At 36.5% G+C, this 23,184-nt stretch overlaps 1 protein-coding gene across 14 annotated transcripts in view; it reads left to right on the forward strand.

Moving 5' to 3' along the window:
• The window catches only part of LOC111864093 (voltage-dependent calcium channel type D subunit alpha-1), a 221,044-nt gene that overhangs the window by 152,529 nt on the left and 45,331 nt on the right, over positions 1-23,184 (forward strand). For 7 of the 14 annotated variants that reach the window (XM_023851102.2, XM_033751324.1, XM_023851107.2 and 4 more), the window contains exons 19-24: positions 1,579-1,741; positions 8,119-8,248; positions 10,047-10,213; positions 11,772-11,859; positions 13,097-13,204; positions 14,610-14,717. In XM_023851102.2, the coding sequence (XP_023706870.1) occupies positions 1,579-1,741; positions 8,119-8,248; positions 10,047-10,213; positions 11,772-11,859; positions 13,097-13,204; positions 14,610-14,717 (764 nt within the window). Of the gene's footprint in view, positions 1-1,578; positions 1,742-4,137; positions 4,262-8,118; positions 8,249-10,046; positions 10,214-11,771; positions 11,860-13,096; positions 13,205-14,609; positions 14,718-23,184 lie in introns of all 14 variants that reach the window. The other 7 variants (XM_023851098.2, XM_023851099.2, XM_023851100.2 and 4 more) reach the window with 7 other exon arrangements.

Consider the following 23,184-nt stretch of genomic DNA (forward strand, 5'->3'; position numbering starts at 1 on the left):
ATATACAGTTGCAACTCTGTATGATCAACAAGCCATTTCTGAAGCCTTCAATAACCACTTCTCTTCTAGAGTTGATAAAAATGCTTTAATAAGACTATGACTAATGAAGAAACTTTTGCTACTCCTAATTATTATGTATTACAAAAATTTTTAAACCCTTTTCCATCTATGGTTTTTAAATCTTTCTCATCCAAAGGAAATACAAATATAATTAAACCTTTAAAATCTAAAAATAGTCATTGGTATGATGAAATTCGTACTGAACTATTAAAAATTAGCACTTCATATATACATATGTTCTTCATTAGCTCATATATGCAATAAATCCATCACGTCAGGAATTTTTCCAGATTCTCTATTGTAAAACTTTTATACAAGAAAGGAGATAAAATTAATGCAGCTAATTATAGACATACATAACTTTTAACTTCCTTTTCTAAGGTTCTTGGAAAGGCCATGTACATAAGATTAATTGAACATCTTAATATTAATAAGTTATTTGTTAAGCAGAAATTTGGATTTAGGAAATATTTAGCAAGAGAAGATACTATTTACAAGACAACATACAAAATTTTAAATGCCTTAAATAACAAAACTATGGCTGGTCATATATTTCTTGCTTTGGAGAGAACTTTTGACTCTGTTAATCATGAAATATTATTGATAAAGTTATCACAGTATAGAATAACTGGTAAGGCAAAATCATAATTTGAATGGAACCACAATATGAACTGATGAAGTCTGCTAAACGATTTAAACTGATGCACTCTTAATGTTGAACTTAAATCATGTTTGTCTTGATGCAATTCAGGTCAGTTTAAAGTTCCACCTTACATATTTTCATGTTCTATAAATATTGTGCCCTCATAGATGATTATAATTATTTTTGAAGGGGGGGGGGTTATGAGCCCAAATACTGATAGTAGACACTTCAGATGTAGGAAAACGCTTAGTATCCAACTGCCACAACCATCTTGAACCTCGTACAGCCATTTTAAAGCACATTTTCATGTCTACTAAGTCACAGTTTTTGTATAATGGTCTTGACCATAGTATAGCAAAATAAATTATGTTAAAGATATTTTTAGACACCTTGATACTAAAATTGAGAATTCAATAATTTTGTTACTTTTGTTTCCTGTTGCTCTTGCCATAGAGGCTTTTAATGTTGAAGAAGTATATTTTGATAGAATCACGCAGATCGACACATCTAATAGCCAGTATACGTGATACAATATACATGAGTTTGGAAGAGAGAAAGTATAAAAAATCTCTTCAAACCAATAGAAGACAAGATTCTGCATATGTTGTAAAAGAAAATTATTTTTACCCATGGCACTTGGGTCACAGAATGGAAACTCTTTGAGTTACACTTTTTTAAGTATCATAGATGTAAGACTGTATAAGAAATATATTTCTCTTTGGCTAAATATATCAATATTTCACTGCATGGGTAGTGTAAACACCTTCATCTGTTAAAAAATGTTAACAGCGCATACTTCTTTCACGTCCCGTATTACAGACAGCACAAGAAGTGTATTTGATAGCTTGGACTATGTTTTTTTTTTTTTTTCCAAGCTCTGTGGATTGCATTAAAATTTACAGATGAAGATGATGACGGTATTGAAGTGAAACGTAGGATGTCAGCACGGCCTCACCGAATGTCAGAGATCAGTTTGAAAACAACAATACGCCCAATTCCACAAGGAAGTGCCTTCTTTATATTTTCCAGTACCAACAGGTAAGGCAGATACCTCATCCTGGGCTTGACAGCATTGGCTTGGTCACTCACCTTACCAACTTGCCTTGATAAATCCATACCTCTATGCTTGATATGACCATTATTTTGTTCTCTTCTTTGATTTTATATATTTAGTTCTTATTTCATGAGCCTAAACTGTGTGCAGGTAACCAGGCAATACGTGTTATATGTCATATGAATAAAAGCACAAGATATGAACTTTCTTATGCTGTGATTCTGGGAAACAGTGCAAACAGTTCAAATATTTATTATGGAACAACGAACAGTGATTAAATGGAAATTATGCCACAGGTATGAAAAAGTACCTGAAAGAAATTATTTGGTATTCTATTGACATTCAAAATGTATTCAATTTACGGTTCTACACACATCAAAATGGTATTCTGTTTCTATAGAGATATCTTATATCATATTGTGATGATCTCTTCGTCAGTATTTCTTATTGTTCCGTTCAAAATGTCCAATGTTTTTTTGCATTTATTAAATAAAACTTCATTCTTGATATATGTTCACACAGAAGAGTCAAGGAGAATTAGATCAAGTGAATGTAAAGAACAGAAATTGACCCTCCACTGATCCAGTGATCGGCAACTGTTTGTTCCAGGATGTGGCGAACCATCCTGTTGGAACATGACATCCAGTTTATGTTATATTAGCTGGAACTTCAATCAGAATTCAGACAAGTCATGGTAAACAGTAGCACTGTGTGTTTTAAAATGGAGAGGTTTTGAAATGTTTTAATTCTTTTCCAGACATTCAGAGAAACAAGAGAATTGATATGTCTGGTCTCAAATGAAGAATATTAGGGAAATTCCAAAAAAATACATAATTATTTATACACGATTTCATATCAACAGTTTATCTTATAAATCATATATACTGGCATATAAGATGACACTTCAGAAGCTTAAAAGAAGCCTAGGCTCATCTTATATATGAAGCATAAAATGTAAACTTTAAACCATTAAATGGCCACCTGATATTTAACAACTACTGCTCTTCCCCTCCACCATAAGTGAAGGGTTCAATGCAAAAATGTGGTGGCGCCAGTTCTGGCAAAAATTTAGTTCTTGCGCCGTTCAATATAGTATATAAAAATTATCTAGTGTACTGATGGAAGAGCAGTGTGGTTGAAGTGATTAGTTACACCATTAGTAAAAATGGAGTCATATTATGGTGTGGTTTTTAAGTGAATATTTAAATATGTTTTCAGCTGTGTTCAGGAGGTTTATTAAAGTGTAGCCCCACCCTTTTTATATTGAACCTCTCAGTTATTTCTAACTAAATCTCATGTTTGATGTACATAACCAATATATAGGTTATTATTAAATAACATGTGATGGGTAGCATGACCACAGTTGCCATAACTGGATGAACTGAAGGCCACAACATTGAAACAGCTGATGTTTCACAAAGAAACAGTGGAGCCAGGCAGCAGTTGGAATAATTCCAGTGTGGGTGTTGATGGGCTGAATGATGTTCTGTGATTGTTCGTAGCAAGCCTCAGTCTCTGTCTGTTGCTCTTGCATACTAGATTATAAGCTCTGAATGCTAAAACATTACTGTAATACCCAGGTGTCATCATGGCTCAAACTGCTGTGACAAGGAAATATGAAGCCTGTTTCAAGTTAAAAATAGTTAAGAGGACTTCTGTCTTCTTCAATATGATGCCTTATAGTAACATTTAATAACATTTAACTTGTATTAAAGTAAGGTGAGTTCATAATTGCTCCTGGTAACTGCAAGCTCAGTAATGGAGAAGTAATTTATCTCCTTAGGCTCGGGCCACATGAGTGCACAAAGTACATCCGTTGCAACGAACGTACTTTATGACGGACGTTGCTGAGGACACCACACAGTTGCAGAATGTGGTGAACAGTTTTTTGTCTGCAATGGAGCCAGAAGAAAGTGTAGCATTTGCCTCTCTTGTTTATTTTTACAACGGACGTCGTGACATTCGTTACGATGGATGCATTTTGTGCGCTCGTGTGGCCCCAGCCCTAGTGTCGCATGAAGATGATGATGTGAAGAGCCAAAATGTAAACAGTCCAGGAGAAATAAAGCGAAAGAATAGACCATTCAAGCCAGAAATGTTGCTTAAATGCACTTGGATTAATTGCTGTTTCCTGAATCTCAGGTATCTGTATATTTCTAGAACAAGTCAGTTTTATTTCTTTTCATTTCTCTGCATATAATTTATTTATATTAAATATATTAAATTTCTTTAGTCTTGCCAATTATGAAATTAAAATATGGTCATTCAGGTTTCTTTCCTAGCTACTGTATGGTCCCTCCATTGTACCAAACCTATGCAGTCAAGCCCACACATGTTTGTGCCCGTCTCATGTTATTGTGGTATCTGTCTGTCCCAATAGACATGGATGAGTTGGATGATGGTATCACAGCTCGACCCAGACGGCTGTCAGAATTCAACATTGCCACCAAGACACAACCCATTCCTCCAGCATCTTCTTTCTTCATTTTCTCTAAATCAAACAGGTGACATGTAGCAAGCAACGTAGCCTCGTTCCCGCACTCGCTATCAGCTTCCAGTCAAACTTTTGCTTTGTTGCAGTTGTGTGTGTTGTATTTATGTGTGTTTATTTGTGATTGATGCTAGTATTTAGTTCATTTTCAGAGCTTTAATCTAACAGTCAGTTCATTGATAATTATTCATCTCGGTTTAGTATAAAATGGTCAAGAATGACTTCATGAAAGAGTGCAGATCTGTAGACACTCAGAAGGCATGCAGTCTGAAGGTGGAAGTCTACAGCAGAAAGGTGTTATGACTGTTTATCGTGTATCTTATTCCTGAATATGCCAGATATGGTTTAAATTTTGTGTAGAAGTGCATTATTCACTCCCCCCTTTTCATTAATGCATTTATACTTTATGTCTGCCAGGAATATTCATGTTAATACAAAATTAACTATTCTCTTAATATGGAAAATTACTTTATATTTCATTAGAGCACAAGAAAATTTAAATGTATTTGGTTAAAGTAACAATTCAGTGGAGCAGAATTTTCAAACATAACTGTTCACTACAAATTGTTTGCAAAATGCCATTTGACCTTTTTCATGCCAGAATTCCTTTGAAATGGACTTGTTCAAATTATATTAAGTTTAAATTTATTTAAACAATAAGTTTTGTATGTTTTAAGCCAATATGTTCTTTAAAATTTGGTTACACATTCTGTTTTTGCAGAAACTGAATTTTTAGTTTAATATGTATATTTTTCAAATACAGCCTAGTCTTTGTGAATGTCTTATATATTAAGAATCTCTTTTATGTGTAGTTTTGTATGATGTGTGCCGTGTTTCTTTTCCTAGGGAATGGTAGTCAATAGATGCATTCTTCCTCAATTGAAAATATGTCATGCATTAGATTAGTCATTTTGTGTCATAACGCTAACGGCCATCTCTGTATAAAACACAGTCCATTTTTCATTTTTAGTTTGTTGCCATACTAGTGTAGTTAAGTAGCAACTTTATTTCTAGCAAAAGAATGAGAGATATATGTGTATATTTACATAGTGTATTAATGTACAAACAGGCAATAAGGCTTCTGTAATGTATATGATGAAAGTATAAATAGGACTATGGCATTTTGTTCTGTGCTTGTATCAAAACTCGGCTCACTCACATGCTTGAATTCTGTACAAGATGCCATGCACGCTTACGTTCTCTGCACTCGAGTGTTCTTTAGATGTTTTATTAGTGAAAGTTGAATATGTAGTTAATTTTTTATGGAAAAATTTTCTAACATAAAATAATGTTTTGAAATGCTTGCAATGTCTCATATAATTTATAAATATCCGTATTAGGAATTCTGAAATTGCTATAAAGTTGCTTACATTTATTGTTGCGTATGCATCCACTCACTTATCCTTCCACCTGTCCATGTGCTCCTGTTTCTCGGTTCTATTGAAACTGTCATATCATGGTCATACCTTTATATTGAGACTATGTATTTTGTCTAGCAAAAAGAAAAACAAGTGAACATCAACAATTTATTCTGTCAGAGTGCAGGTACAAACCTATTATAGTATAACTATCCATACTACATAGAATCAAAAACTATTTGTCCTTGTATTTAATTAAATATCTACCAAATTAACTGTATGAGTCAGGGACCTTATGGGAAACTGATGGTGGCTAAGTAAGCATTTTATGGAACCAGAAGATCCATTGTATCGTTACCAGGAGACCACCATTGATCCCTATCCTGAGCCAAATGAATCCACCATCTTTAATATCCATTTTACATTGTTTTCCACCTATTTCTATTTCTTCCAAATGGTCTCTTTCTACCAAAATTGTTATGCATTTCTCTCATCTTCCATGTGTGCTGCATGTATCTCCCATCTCATCCTCATTTATTTCAGCATCCTAATAATATTTGCCAAGGAGTATAAATTATGGAGCTCAACATTAGACAGTTTTCTTCATGCTACACATATATTCTCTCTCTTAAAAATGAAGTTGTCCATTTGCTTAACTAACTAAGCACTAAGATCTACGTATTCTTGACATCGACACTAGTTGGAGGTGAGTGGTCAGCTTCAAGCCATAGCCCCTTTACCCCAAGGGAAGAGTCTGCAGTAGCAGTTGGGTAGTAGGTTAGGTGGGTGCCGAAACCGGTCTGGATGATGTGAAGACCATCCTTCCTCTACCAGAACTTGAACTTTGACCCCATGGCCATCTGGGCCATAGCCAGTTGCTATACTGACTTTGCTATCCCGGCACATTAACTCCTCCCTCTTAGGTTCAAATATTTTCCTTAGCACCCAGTTCTCCAGTCCCTGAAACTATATTCCCTCAATATGAGGGGCCAGGATTCACACCCATAAATATTTACCACACTGAATAATTTTTAAAATAAACCATAGATGTTGATGGATTGTATATGTTTTGTCATACATAAATTCTTTGTTCAGTAAGCTGGTTTTGTGAAAGTTAAGTTTAACATTAATGTAAAACTGGCTGATACATGCCAGAATGAAATTTAGTTTCAGAGACACAACATGAGAACAGACAGAAGCAACATTCCTTTGTGCATTCAATTTATGCACTTTGTATAAGTGCTATAGAGAAACCATAAAAATACAAAAGCAATTTGTTAAACAGTTTTATTGAATTCTATCATGTGGCCAGACTGAATGCAAAATAACCTCATCTCAGAACTTCAGCAGCACTAATAATTCGTTATACACCTGATAAATAATCTGTGTTCTAACAGAAATTTTAGAATCTGATGCTGAGGAAAATATTTATACCAACAGGAAGATGGTGAAAGCTGCATGATGCAGGTGTTCATAAGATGTGTCCTTCGCCAAATATAATTAGGGTGATAAAATCAAGGAGGATGAGATGGACAGGACATCTGGTACACAAGGAGAGATGAGGATCTCATAACAAAATGTCTGTCACAAAGCCTGAAGAGCAGAGACTGCTGTTGTGGCCTAAGCATAGATTTGAAGTTAATATTAAAATAATTCCTAAAGAGATAAGATAGGACAAAGTTGATTGAATTCTTCTGACTGAAGAGTGTGGCCACTATTAGAATGCAGCTGTCAACACAACAAATTCGTAATAAATAACCCATGTTACTGTATTATCACTCATTTTCTACGTGTTTCAATCCAGCTGGATCATCGTTAGGCAAATTTTCATGAAATATGCTACTCGTTGTTGAATTGTATTTGTATTTGTTACTAATCTGGATCCATATTGGTAATCATTAATAGGAATTTCATTACAGTACTTGTGTTTGTAATGTTTTGGATATCTCTCTTAAAAAGTTCACCTACTCTAGAATACAGCATCGTAGACATGTACTCCATGCTAAACAATGGAAAACAGAATTGTGATTTTTAATTTTTTATCTTTTAACGTTCAACCCTGTCATAACATTTTACATTTTAAGACTAATAACCAAAATATAACAAAACACAGTACTGTAATGAAATTCACATTAACGTTTTTATATAGTGAATTGATAGTTTAAAATATTGCATTGAATCGTTTTCTATCGAAGAACTTATCACAGCATTATGTATGCTTTATGAATAAATCCTTCATTTTGGCTTACATTTATTTGAAATTGTGTGAATAAATTGTTTTAATGAACTCTCTTATGATTGCAGTATTTGACCTAATTTTACAGTGATCATGATATTTATAGGTGATGTACTATTACCAGTATTTCAAGAGCCATTTAGTATGTTTTGCAGATAAGTTTTACATTTGTGGATCGTTGTTTGCCCAAACCATACCATGCCTATTGTCTCATTTTTACACTTCATGTCTTCTTAGTGGACTGTTTCTTTCTTTTCATATTCTGTGATGCACCAGGATCCGCGTGTTCTGCCATTGGTTGTGCAACCACAGTTACTTTGGCAATGTAATCCTTGCCTGCATCATGATCTCATCAGCCATGCTGGCTGCTGAAGACCCCCTGCAATCTGATACTCCCCGAAATGAGGTGAGTAGCCTTGTAGCAATTCTATTTAGGATTGTTTTATGTGTTTTTCCATTTCCCTGCATAAAAATGGTGTTTATTTCAAGCTCTTGGTTTATTTTTCCTTTTTGGGTTTATTTAATTTTCCTGTCAATATAAGCACAGCCATACATTGGTATATACTTCCATAAGAGGGGGTAATTTTTCATATTTAGAAAGTTTATAATAATGTATCTAATAATATTGAAACTGTCTAGGAATTCACTGATATATAGGGTTTCTGGACTTTATCCATCGTCCTAGTTTTTAAGATAACAAAAACACGACGTTTCGGAAACTGGATCTGTTTCCGTCCTCAGGTGAAGGAAAAGGGGGAACACCTATTCTGTTGGTTCCGTTAGAAAGAGCTAGCCTCAATCACTGGACTGGTCTAACGGACCCAACAGAATAGGTGTTCCCCCTTTTCCTTCACCTGAGGACGGAAACAGATCCAGTTTCCGAAACGTCGTGTTTTTGTTATCTTAAAAACTAGGACGATGGATAAAGTCCAGAAACCCAATATATCAGTGTGTTATACACCATCGTCAGAATCCTATAGTAACTACTTGTCTAGGAATTCGCTTCATACTTTTGTAGAGTTCATTAATGCTTGTAGTGTCATATACAGGGTGATTCAGAGCTCTAGTACGATATTTAATGATGCTGAGGGGATCAATTGGAGCTGAAAAGGTAAGTAACTTTTTGTTAAGATTTGCCCCTATTTCAGAGTTAAGTATATTTACAGTGATGTCATTGTGTATTACTGTCATCATTTGACTTGGGCTCTGCACTGAGAGATCATTGAAGTAGATAATGAAGAACATTTATCATACTTGGACAGTAGTGTCGGTAACAAGAAGAATGGCAACAACAAAAAATCTAGATTTTCTGATCCGAAATTTGCGGGTATGCACATTTTGTGTACGGATTTTGTGATGGAACTTCTATCATTGCATTGAAGGAATAGCAGCATTGATATCTGGATAGAAGACAACCTTACAAATGTTTGAAATGGTGCATCATAGGCACTCTCATGTAGCATGCTCATATTGGGTGTTGAAGACATGTGAGACATGGAGGATATGTCAGATATAGCACAATTCTTCTAAAGCATGACTTTCTCAGAGTGCAGTATGGCATAATCTGCTTAATAATCAGTTGTATCCATGGAGGAAGAAGTTTGTTTGGTAGAAGTTGGATATTGCAGTGATGTAATTACTCACATTGATGTAGCTGATGCAAACATTAGGAATCTACCTAGACAGCTAATTATCATCCTTGGTTCAATGTTGCATTGCTGTCAGGTGTGGAGAGGAAGAGGGAGAACACTTCAAACATCCATTGTGTGAAGTACATTCACTGTACTGAGAAATCTGCACCACATGATCAGAATGTGCTAGAAAAGAAAACATGGGTAGAAAGGGCAGAATTTGATTTCCTTCTTTCATTAATTGTAAACAAGGATGTCAATTGACATATTCTGTTAAAAGGAATCATTTGCATTTTGTAATATAAGTGTCACAACTCCTTAATGATAGTGAATCTGGAGGGGGGGGGGAAGAAAAAAAAGAAGGAAAACAAACTTTAATTTACCTTCTCAGCCTCAATTTATTTCCCCCAAAACCTCCTGATGTATTGTTCTAGAGCTCCAAATCACCCAGTACAAATTATAAACTATGAAATCAGGTTTTACAAAGTTCAGTTTCTTTTATATAAGAAAGTATTTATAAGTCATTGCTTGGATTTTTATAACATGAAAAACACTAAAAACATAAATTTTCAGATCCTGGGAAAATTTGATATCTTCTTCACGTCAGTATTCACAGTGGAAATCTGTCTCAAGATGATTTCATATGGTTTTGTTCTTCATAATGGTGCTTTTTGCCGTTCAGCTTTCAATCTCCTCGACTTGCTTGTGGTGTTTGTCTCCCTTATCGCCATGTTTATACGGTATGTAGATGGTTAAATCTTTCATTGTATAATGTTCATTGCCACATAAGTTGAAATTAAAAAGTGAAAGGTTTCTGTTTACAGGATTTAACCTATAAGGGGCAGTCAAATGAAAACGAGTCACCACGCATAATTGACACGGCGTGTAAGTTGGTAACACTGGAATTTGCTTATGGTACCAACATCTGGTGGGGACTCGGGAAAGCACAGTGACAATGGGCCTTTGCACACTAGTCGTTTGTTTATTGTGCTGGAAGTAAGGTTAGCACTACATGCGTTCATCCAACATCAGTAATGGAGGCGGGTAAAGAAGAACAGTGAAGTGTAGTGCGCTTTTTAACTGCTCAAGGAGTAGGAGGACAAATTCATCATCGCATATCTGTTGTTTGATGCGAACACAGCATGTCATGTTCGCATGTGCTGGCATGGCATAAGAGATTCTGAGAAGGACATGTGTCACTGCAAGATGATGCTCGCCCAGGACAGGCTCATTGTGTCATTACTCCTAATGTTATTGCTGCATTGGATGGTCATATCCGGGCAAACCGACAGATTACTGTGGAAGAAATTAGTCTTTTGATTGGAATAAGGCATGGTTCCATACACACCACTGTGACAAAACACTTGCTGTACTGCAAAATCTGCGCGCAGCGGGTTCCACATTAACTCTTGGAGGAACAGAAGACTCAGAGAATGGCTGCATCACTGGGTCACTTGCAACGATACCATGAGGGAGAGTATGCTTATCTGTCCTATCCTGTATTATCACTGGGGATGAAACTTGGTGCCACAATTTTGAACCTGAGAGCAAACAGCAGAGCCAACAGTGGAAACCTGTGAATTCTCCCCCATCGAAGAAATCCAAGTGATTATGACATTCTTCTTCGACTGCAAGGGGCCTCTGCTTGTCGAATTTCTCGAGCATGGGGCCACATTCAGTGCACAGCGCTATGAACACACTTTGCAGAAACTGAGACATGCCATAAAGTCAAAACGCCCTGGAATGCTATCGAACGGCGTTATCCTTCTTCATGATAATGCGCGCCCCCACACCGCCAACTCTGTGAGGAATACGCTACAGAGATTTGGTTGGGAAGTGCTTCAACATCCCCCCACAGCCCAGATCTCTCCCCATGTGATTTGGAGACCTGAAGAGAGACATTCGTGGACATCAGTTTGCATCGGACGAAGACATGTGTGGCTGGGTAAAGATGTGGTTCTGTAGACAGCCCACAAGCTTTCTCAAGGATAGGATTGACCGTCTTATCTCCCAGTGGGATAAATGTATTAACAGTTTTGGAGATTACTTTTGAGGTAAGAAATGTTCTTTAATATGTTTTGGCTTCTGACCTGTTTTCGTTTGACTACCCCTCATACTATAAGAGGTTATCTTGGTTAATGAGTGAATATAAGTGTCATATTTGCACATAATTTGAAGTACAGTCTTTAACATCAAGAGTAATATTACAATTTTGAAAAATATATGGTGTGATGGACTGAGTCACAGACTTCAGTGTTACCAAGGATCTTTTAACTAACTTTTAATATGATTTTGCAGTGGAAGTGCCATTTCAGTGGTCAAGATCCTTCGAGTTTTGAAAGTACTCAGGCCTCTCCGAGCAATCAACAGAGCCAAAGGGCTTAAGGTAAGGAAAATAGTACTCGTAGTTTAATGTGCTACCCTCTGGAGTTTTTGTGTGATATCAAAATCATTCAATATAAAGATATTGTATAATTCCTAAAAGTGTAGGATGTATTCATACCATTCTCTAGTGCTTTGAATCCCAATTTTACTTAAAGTAGAGTTACAAATATAGTAGCAAACCCCACTATGCATGTTGCCAGCTAAAGAATAGAAAATGTTTTGAAAATTAATTGATCTAGAATATACTCATATCTTCTACAAATAAAAAATCTTATGCAAAGTCATTACATGTACTTTCTCGTACATGATTGATCTCGACTTAGACCATTGTTGTTGCTGAATATAAAACTTAGTTACATGTTGTATAACAATTGTTTTATTATTTCATATAGAACTCAAGGATCTCAGCCTTCCACTTCCCTGAAATGAATATGCAATAAAATTTATCTCTGAACACTTAAATACAGTACATGAATAAAATCCATCAACTGTTCAAGCTGTCTGCATGAAAACTGACATTTCATGTTTGTGACCTTAATGCATATACCATTATTTTCCTGATGATACCACTTATATGGTTTTATTCAGGATGATGGTCTTCATAAATTACTGAAATTAATCAAAATAATTGCAGCCATTTTCAAGAAAATGACCATTTTGTTTTGGAGACCTATCTGAAGGGCCCCTATTTTGAAACTGGAGTGTCCATATTTCCTGGGGCATCGACCTGCAATGGAAAAACCCTTAAATATTACATATGAATAAAATCTATCTAACCATTCAAGTGCTAGCTTGGAGCACATATATTCATGCATGCATGCATACATACACACACACACAACATGCACACACGAGTTCCGAAAAAGCACTTTTTCATGTTCATGGATGCTGAAAACTTGTAAGTCCATCGGAATCTTGAGACCAATTTCTTCACGATCGCAGTACTTTCTCATACTATGTCTATAGGAAAGTAAAAAGTGATAATTCTGGGGTTTCCTTCTTTACTGTGCTGTTCCCACTGTGTACATACATACAGCATAAAGCAGCTGGCAGAAGAACTCTTAAGAGAGCCAAATGACCACATAGTTTGGTCCAGTGTTTTGATATATGTACACTATTACATAGCATGGGACACTGCGGATGAACATGACCCATGTTTAATCAAGTACAGGAGACAGCAAGGTGTAACCAAGACAGATAGTGCCTGGTATTTGTTGATGATGTATCTGTCCCTATAGCACGTAGTCCAGTGCGTGATAGTCGCAGTAAAGACTATTGGCAACATTGTCCTGGTCACCTGCCTTCTTCAGTTCATGTTTGCTGTTATTGGAGTCCAGTTGTTTAAGGTAGGCAGCAGTTAAACCAGTCAATGTTTAGTGGCAAATGCACCTCTGGGTATAGATTAATCTCTAATGGGTTTTCAGTTTTGATTTTTAATTTTATATTTGACAGTATGAATTTGTTTTCTTGTGGTGTACAAGTTTTTCTTTATTTGAATTAGTCCTTGTGGTTTTGTGTTCTCTGAAGACAATGCAGGGAGCCAGTCAGCAAGATGTTTGTGCTCCTGACCAATCTTGTTACGTTGCGTTTCATTGCGCTACGCCATGTTTGCCAGTGCCCAGACTAATTTGCATGTCAGTGTGACTTAGAAATTGTGTCGTACAATACCTGTCTATGTTTCTCCTTTTACCTAGTTCGTTAGCCCATATAGGAAAATAAAGTCCTGAATATCCTAAAATCTGTTACAAAATTTGATGCTCTTCACCAGTCATTCTAGGACCGGGCAGAGCATGGGAGAGGTCGCAAGGCTAGCAAGGGAGCCACCAGGTAACTGGAAGATCATTGGTTGGTTCCATCCTGATGCAATGACGGGATGATTCTTGCTGCATGCGCTGACTTTTCCTACGTGCTTTATAATTTATGTGGGGTAGAAGGGTAAATAAGCATAGGAAATATTGAAATATTATAACATTTTATTTTGGGATTTACGTAGGAAAGAAAATGGTTGTGTAGTTGCCTCTTTTCCTTGATGTCGTGCTATATATGTTAGATTTAAAATTAAAACTGTTTCCTATTGGGTTCTTGTTATGAAATGGCTTGGTTGCAAATTGCTTGCTGGCTCCCTCAGCTGTCATTCCGGTCCCCCCACACAATTGTTCTTCATCGAAGTTTACACACGATTTCAGTGGCCTGAATTTGATTTATTTTGATTTTCAAAACTGATTTATCTCTAATCCTGTGGGATAGTAAAAGGAATCTGGAGAGAGTAAGATGCTGGCCAAACGGTTACTCAGGCAACAACGAGCTAGACAGGGAGAAACAAACAGAAAGCAGAAGCAACAAGAAAATCTAAAGCAGCTTTGAGAAGTGGATTGTTTATTAATAATTCTAAAATAATCTAACAGTTTTTTTAATCATCTGAGTTTGTTTTGTTTGGTTTGGTTGCTTGTGCATTTCTAGTTTTAGGATTTTTCATGGTGATAACATGAATGTTGCTGTTTATTAGGAAGAATCTGTTTGTGTGTTTCAGTCAGCATCTTAATCTGGCCCAGGCTCGCTTGCTTCTTTCCCTCCATGACCCACCTTCCCAACCAAGTGCTCAGCATGGAGTTGCTCTGCTCCGGTATTTTGGTCCCTTAGGTGCATTTGACCGGATGCCTGTCTGCCTGCCTGTTGAAGGCTTTGGGCTAGTGTAACTGAGACAAACCAATTCCATACTGACATTGCCTCTCTCTCTCTCTCCTCCCCTAGTACGTAGTGAAATGCGTGATAGTAGCCATTAAGACGATCGGCAATATCATGCTGGTAACCTACCTCCTGCAGTTCATGTTCGCTGTCATTGGAGTGCAGCTATTCAAGGTAACTCCCACCACTACATGTGTTGTGCTTGCTTGCTGCACTGCCACAGTCAACACGCTTCTCACAGTACCTCAGTTTAGTGAACAAGTGTCCTCCCTTTCTCCTCTCTTTTCTGTGTCAGATACCTACAAGTACCTGCTTTGCTAAGTTGTGTGCTTGCAGAATTGCATGTCCTTTACATATATCCATTTATGCTTGTTTTCTTTAAATTGGCTTGCTTGTAGCTTGCTTGCCTTCCTTTTGCTTATTTGTGTTTGTGTCGGCTTGCTTGGAGTTTCTACCCATCTTGAACAGTGTTTTCTTTTTCTCTAAACATTCACCTTTTACCTGTTCAATGCTTGTCAAATACTTATTTAGCATCCTGAATTTTTTATCATTGCATTCCTTTCTTCTCTCTTCTTATATTTTAGAATAGTAAGATCTTAAGACTCAAGTTGCATGTAGTTAAATGTAGTATAAAAATTATATAAAATTCTCTTTGTTTGGTTACAATTTACATACTTCTCTAGTATGCAAATACAACACTTCTTTATTGAAAGTTTTGTAAACTTAAATTAATTTAATATACGAGGTTTTCAGGTTGTCACAGTGGTGAATAGTAAGGTTACAGCTTCCTGAGGAATGATGCCATGTACTCTGGAAGATAGGTGCTAATGTTAGAGTACTACTATTGCCCTGGAGATATCAGCAGCAGGTTCCTCTCATATGTTCGCACCTGTCTACAAGAATACACAGTATCACAACCCAACGACTACAGTCACCACCAAGAAAAGTGAAAATCTCATTTAGTTCCATTTATAGATTAATCTCTGTTTTAATGTGCCATCTTCATTGCATTCAGTTCATTAATGTTTAATAGGCAAATTAGTAAAAACTGCATGTTTCACAGTTTCCTTATTATATGCATGCAGCAGTCATATACAGTGGTGAAATTCTGGGAATATCATTTGAAATTACAAAATACATAATTCATATTTCTTGTAATGAATAATTTCACTGCAAACATATTTTTACTTTCTGTCTGCTTTTTGGCTTTCTATACCAGCTCACCTAAAGTTTGATATAAAGGCATTTTAAAAAATATGACTCATCAAAATGTATTTGGCTGCAGTTTGAATGCTTTCTGTGCATTATTTTGTTATGTGCATATTTTTCTATACTGACACAGCTTGCCAGTGATATTTACATTCTTCATGCTGCCCCTTGTTGACAATTATGTATATTTCTGTTTATTCTGAATATGAACTTTAAGATGACTTATGTCATCAGATAATAACAAACAGAGCAGAGAATCTACAATGCTTCTGCAGTTCACTGTCAATTTAAGTGTAAGATTGAGAGAAAATGGAATTTAACAGCAAAATCAGCCAGTCTGTTTTAATTCATGAACCACAGTTGATCGGGTTATTCCATTACATCTTCTAGGATGTGACTGAAATCTTTATAAAATCTTGTATAATTCAAAAGGTGGGCATATATTATTTTAAGTAGTGTATTATTTGTGTCCTGTGTTTTATGAATAGCAAAAAGTGCAAAATAACTTCTGTTGTATATATATATGGGTGATCTTTTCTGTGGGTACATGTGTTAAATATGTTCAGCACCATTTTGTTATTGAATGCCAAAATATTTTTTGTAATATATGAATCATAATTTATGCATATTTGGAATCTTTCTTAGATTATAAATAGCCCTACTTGATATTCAGTTTGTATTTTAAAAAAATACCTATTTGTGATAAACTCTTCTCAGGTGATCAGCCTTGTCATTGTTGAGTTAAAACCAACTTTTCAGAGATATCCATCTCCATGATCAGGATCAGTGGGATATTGACCCTGATGGTGGATATGGAGAAGATCCCTGAAATATTTGTTTTGAACTCAACATTGACATTACTGATTGCCTGAGAAGATTTTAGCACATTTATTCACTGTGAAAGCTTAAAAATCTTACAAAAAATACCTGTTATTAATTACCAGTGTGAAGGGTGTGCTTTCAGTTCTCTCCAATTAACAGCAGCATACATTACTGAACTGATTCTTGTTCAATGGTGTGCTAAAATATTTATATCAGTATTTCAGCAGGAATCTTCCAACCTTCTTGGGCACATTAACCAACTGATTTTGTGTAAGAAAAGTGTTGCTGAAGTTCAGGGAGTAATGGCAGTTTGGAAACCTAATAAAGATAGACCATAAATGAGGGGTTAAATGAAAAATTTCTTAACAGTGTCATTGTAAAACTAAAAGAAGTGCAGTTCAGTTCATAACTATATACCTATAACTGAAATGCATATTTAGGCATGGGCTATTATTGAAGTAATTGTGTTCAAATATGCATTCATGTTTTAAGTGAACACTTCAAATGGTTTTTGTAACTTTTTTTTTCTTTATTAAATAAAACTTATTTTAGTTCTGTATTGAAACTTATATGAAATTATTCATTAGAGATCCTTATTTCTTGTTCATATTTAGCTTCTTCTAAATTTCAGTGAGAGCCAGGATAGCTCAGGCGGTATAGTGACTGGCTGCAGGCTGGATGCCTGGGGTTGGAGGGCAAAAATTTTCTCCTCTCCACGTCATCCAGACTGGCTCTAGGGTTCACCCAGCCTCCTATACAATGGGTACCAGGGGCTCTTTCCCCAGGGTCGTTACGCTCATCACTCTCCTCCAGCTAGTGTTGAGGCCAAGAAAATGTGGATATATATATCCCCTCCCCATACACCTTTATGGCATAGTGCTTAATTAGTTAAGCACAGGGATAACTTTACCTTTTACCAAATTTCAGTAACTCCTTACATTTTCCACATTGGACACTTGTTAATTGGACTTTTCTTCCTCAAACTTACTTGACCAATAAAATCCTGAAGTTTGTCACACTCCACCTGAATCACTTTGTATATTTTTCATGTGTTCTGTGACATTTACACACCTCTTCATTCTGTGAAAAATGTGGCTTATGATAGCGAAATGAATTACCCTTGATCTGGACTTTTAAGAACATAAGCTACATTTCTAAGTACACCATCTTCATCTCAAAGCAATGAATGTTGAGGAAAGATGGTAATTGTAAAGAACAAACAACAAACCAAAATACCAGTTCTATAATTATTTGATACATTTTTATGTATGTTTCATGCATAGGCTTCCTCAGTTTCCATGCTGTCTTTACCTCTTGAGACTTCATTTATAAAAAATACTTTGTGTCCTATTTGTTTAAAAGTTAAGTGAGAATTTCTGGAAAAAGTTTAATCATATTCCTATTGTAACTTTTTGGGCTTTCACTGTGTCTGCAAACTAGGCTTTTTGCTGGTATGCAGTGGTAGCTAGATTTTTGGTGAGGACTTTGTCACAAGCTCTAAGTCAAGAAATAAGCCATCAAGCCAATGTTCTGCTCAAAATAATGGAAGTCTTGTAAACATAATGCATGGCAGTGGCAAGGTGCATGGGTATTTCATGATCACAAGTTTGATTGAAATTGGCATGACTTATGACGAGCAAAACAGCTCTTTGTGTAGGAAATATGATGCACTTATCTTTTATTTTAATTTCTTTAGCCATTTTTTCCTCCTCCATTCACTTGAAAGCTGTCAGAGCCAAGTTATCTCTGAGAAGTTAATCCATAAGTTATGGAGTAGGTGAATCCATCCTGGACCAGCTTTAAACTTATTTTAATTCATATTGAACTGTGAAGTTCATTATCTTCCAGTGGCTGAGGCTGCAGATCATCACCACAAATTTTCATTACTTTAATATGACTGTGCTTTCATCAGAAGAATAGAACGCACCAAATACTGCATTGAATATTTTGTATTGTGGAGATCATAGGTTCGAATTATACACAGAGCCTGACAATTCTCAGTCAGATTTTCTGTGATTTTTCCTTAATTCCTCAGACAAATGGCAGAATAGTACCGAGACCACTTCACGTCTCATCCAGTTCATTGTCCACAAAAGCGTTCTGCCATTTCAGTTGTATAGTCAGAGCTATGGATAACATCATAAATAAGTAATATAAATGATATTTATATTCCTGATCTACAGTTCCCGTGTCTTTTGTGAGCCATAATGTGTCCCACTGCATCATTCAAAGACAAAAACTTGCATATGAATATATTTGGCAACATGATTCTTGTGACGCTTAGGTTGCCTCATCCTGTATAGACTGGAATTAGCAAGAAGTGGGACCAACAGTGCAGCTTTAAATTCAGCACTGGAATAATATGTATTTTAAGCTAAAATGAGTGCTCACTTTATCATTTTGCTTGTAGTTTACTTAACGGCACTCTCAGCAAATTGTACTATACAGTAGTGAAGGGTAGTGAATAATGAAATGGAACAGATGTGGAAGGCAGTTATCCTGGTGTAATTTAAGATATTACACTTAATATTTTCCATGACAGACTGTAATAAACCATGATAAACCTCAGGATAGCCGGTATCCTCACAAGCACTACTCAGGAGCATTGTATAAACTGAACTAACTTGCCCAGTGAATGACCAGTTATCACACGTGGAACTGAATCCTTCTTGAGAAGTCGCCAATTATGCAGATACTCAAGAGCTTCCCAGCATTATATGAAACCCAAAGGTTCATTACCATGTTCACAAGAGCCCTCCACTGGTCCCTATCCTGAGCCAGATCAATCCAATCGATACCATCCCATCCTACTGTTTACTTGTACTCGTGAATATTTAAATTGAACACTAATATGACTTCCTGTGATGGTCTTCTGGGATATGGCGCTGTGTAGTTTAGTAGATGTTTCATAGACACCTGCTGCCTCCTTCTTCAGGGTAGAAGCTGCAAGCAGCAGTTTCTTCAAATAAATGGCACCCATCCATGAGACATCCAGAAGATTGTAATCTTACTATGCACTATAGGATATTGGTGGGAAAGCCAGAAGGAAAGAGACCACAAGGAAGACCAAGGCGTAGGTGGGTGGAAAATATTAGAATGGATCTTAGAGAGATAGGATGGGATGGTATGGATTGGATAGATCTGGCTCAGGATAGGGACCAATGGAGGGCTGTTATGAACACGGTGATGAACCTTCGGGTTCCATAAAATGCTGGGAAATTGTTGAGTAGCTGCAGAATTGGCAGCTCCTCCAGAAGGGCTCAGCTCCATGAGTAAGTAAGTAAGTGAGAATGGCAAATTTATGTATGACATCTGTATGTAGAACACTATACGTCTGCATGTCTGTCACAAGTCACTAAAGCAAAAATGAAAGCACTTCATAGTTCCCAACACTCCTTTCCTTGCCACACTTGAGGGTAGATAACACAGTTTGAAATGCCATAAATGTGGCATAATGCAACTATACTCCTTGCTGCAGCTGAACACCTATATATAGGCATGTAAACAGGTATAAGCATATCATGAAATGTGGTTGCAAGAAAGTGCCCAGTTATGAAGGTTGTGTTATCATAAAAGTATTCAAAAATGAAACTGTATCTTGTGACGCCAATGATGCCCTTATTAAACCTGCTTCCTGTCAGCAAAATAAATGTTCAGAATAGCATGATACACATCTCAATTAAACACAGCCAAGTTCATACATTAATATTTTTCTTGCTATATTTTCTTTGTTCTAAATAAATGCTGAAGTAATAAATTTTTCTGTTTATGACTGTATTATCATGATTACCCATGCCTCATAGCAAATTTCAAGTATGTTACATGAAGCACACATGCAGTTTTGAAAGTATGATTCAGAAATATACAATTTTACTGTGTTATATAATTGACCTGGGAGAGTTTCCGTTATTACAGTGACCAGGCTGTGGGGTGGATGGCTGGGGTTCCATTCATGGGAAGGGAAGGAATTTTTTCTTTGCTGCTGTGTCCAGATCGACCCTGGGAATCACTCAGCCTACTAGTCAATGGGCACCGGGGATTTCTTCCTTGAGGGTAATCTAGCCAGGCTGGAAATAATCACTCACTGTCTAATACTCATTATGGCATGGCACATAATTAAGCACAACACCTTTACCTTCGCTATAGTAAAAAAAAAAGTAAAGCTATCCCCGTACCAGGCCGTGAAGGCCCATGTGGTTGTGAGACGTTGAGGTTCCCACATTGTCTAGACAATCGGCTGAAAGTTGGCGGTAAGGTTGTCAGCCTTACACACCAGCTGTGCTTTACTCCCCAGGAAAATTATTTAATTAACTCCTGGTACTCATTTCTGTTAGAGGCTGAGTAAACCCCAGGGCCATAGTGCAGCCAGAAGGATTAGGTCAACTGAAAAAAAAATCCAATGACCTCATGTGATATAAATATACTTATGGTCAGTGACATACAAGTACATCAAGTATAAATCTGTTATGGGCTGGAGAATACCATTTTGTGGATATGACATTACAGTATTTAGTCTCACACTTCACCGATGTTTTGGAGGGATAAAGTGCCCTTATTGTAGGATTACGGGATAAGCAAAGTGAGCAACAAGCATGTAGCCAGTTATGGCACTACGTTCCTCTGAAACACTGGTAGCCTTCTACCAGACTTCAAGTAATTGCATTCCAGACTGTAGTATTCTTCATAGTCTCTGCTGTAAGAACTTGAAATCTAACATAATTATGGTCCTTCTGCTTAAACGAACTGCTATCATAACAGATTTTCATAAATATCCTTCTTGATTTCTTCTCATTTCTCCACATTCACATTAAAATAGAAGAGTTATGAAACGTTGCAAATAAAGATATTGGACAAAATTATTCTGCTTATACAAACCACATGTCTTGATGGTACGATTATCACTCCATATTTTGGGGCCCCCAGTTTGAGATTTTTCATAGTTTCAGTCACTCTAGGCAAGTGCCATGATAGTACTTCCAACTCACCATTCATTCATAATCTTCTTCATCATTTCTTATTAAATGTCACGTGGAATAGGCCCGTTAAAAAAGTCAACAAGAAATCTCTGCTGCTTCTCAAATTCTAACATGAACGAAGGAGCTTCAGAATTGAAGGTTAGGTTTTATTTGTGCCTCACATGCGAGTCATTTAGCGGCATCCCCATCAGCATTACTGTGAACTTGTCACTGGCCCAGAGGACAGTTAAGTTGCATTACTTGTTTATGTATGTAGAGGGATGTGCTATGCAGTTGACACAGCAGCATTAAAATTAACCAAGAACAATAATCATAAAAATAATCTAGTGAAGTTTAAGAAGATTACTCTCTTCTGGGATGTTTGCTATGTAGTACAGCTATAGCTACGTAGATATGTGTCAGTGTTTTGGAGGCACATGCTTCAAACTTCTTCAGTGTTGAAGAATAAACTAAGTACAGAAGAAAGTGGTCCAGGAAATGTCAGGGCTTCTTGTGCTGTGATAATTGAAGAAGTAGATAGATTCCTCAAAATTTTGATTTCTATCTACTATACTGCATGGAATCATACCACAGGAGACAATATTTTTAATGAGAACAATTTCAGTGCTATTGAAAATACAGTAAGCATTTTGAAAGTATCATAACAGAATAAAGTAATTTTATCCTGTCATATTTATAACAGTGTGACAATATAAAGGGCATGATTTTTCTGTCACATTTGTTAGAAGTAGTACAGCCTATACCTGTTTAATCTGCTTATCGATCTTCTATTCACCTATTAATACCATGAATACTGTATTTCAAATAAGTATACTCAGGGGCGTGCTGCCAACATTTTAGCTATCAGCTCAGTTTGAACGTTTTTTAATTGCCATTTTCTTGAACCATCCTTTCCAGAATGTAAAGGGGGCGTAACATTCTTTTGTATATGTGTTTGTATCCACCATTATGGGGTCAGGAGAGAGCCATAAAGGAGGATAGGTTGGAAGTCATACAACTAAATCAGGCTGGCCATATTTTGCAGAAAGAAGCCATGATGTGCTTGCTTCCAGCAATATTTTCCCATGTTTTGAATTTCTAGGTACCTGATATGTTGGGATTTTGGACTTTATCCATCGTCCTGGTTTTTAAGATAACAAATAAAAAAACACGACGTTTCGGAAACTGGATCTGTTTCCGTCCTCAGGTGAAGGAAAACATCTATTCAGATAGGTCCCTTAGAAAGAACTAGCCTCAATCACCCAACTGAATAGGTGTTTTCCTTCACCTGAGGACGGAAACAGATCCAGTTTCCGAAACGTCGTGTTTTTCTTTTTATTTGTTATCTTAAAAACCAGGACGATGGATAAAGTCCAAAATCACAACATATCAGTGTGTTATACACCATCGTCAGAATCCTATGGTAACTATTCTAGGTACCTGTTCAGCCAAAAAGGTTTGCTTTTAGGAACTGGTTCAGCTGAACTGCAGCACACCCCAGAGTGTAATTTATGTAACAGAACGGCTCCCAGCTCTTTGTTTACATTATTCTGTGAGATGCCAAATAACCCCAGATTTTTCTACCTCATGTCAGCATGGAACACATGATACCACATAGAACTGAAGACTTCTTAACTTCAGTAACCACGAGACAA

The sequence above is a fragment of the Cryptotermes secundus genome, unplaced genomic scaffold, assembly GCF_002891405.2.
Source record: "Cryptotermes secundus unplaced genomic scaffold, Csec_1.0 scaffold708, whole genome shotgun sequence".
Classification (NCBI taxonomy): domain Eukaryota; kingdom Metazoa; phylum Arthropoda; class Insecta; order Blattodea; family Kalotermitidae; genus Cryptotermes; species Cryptotermes secundus.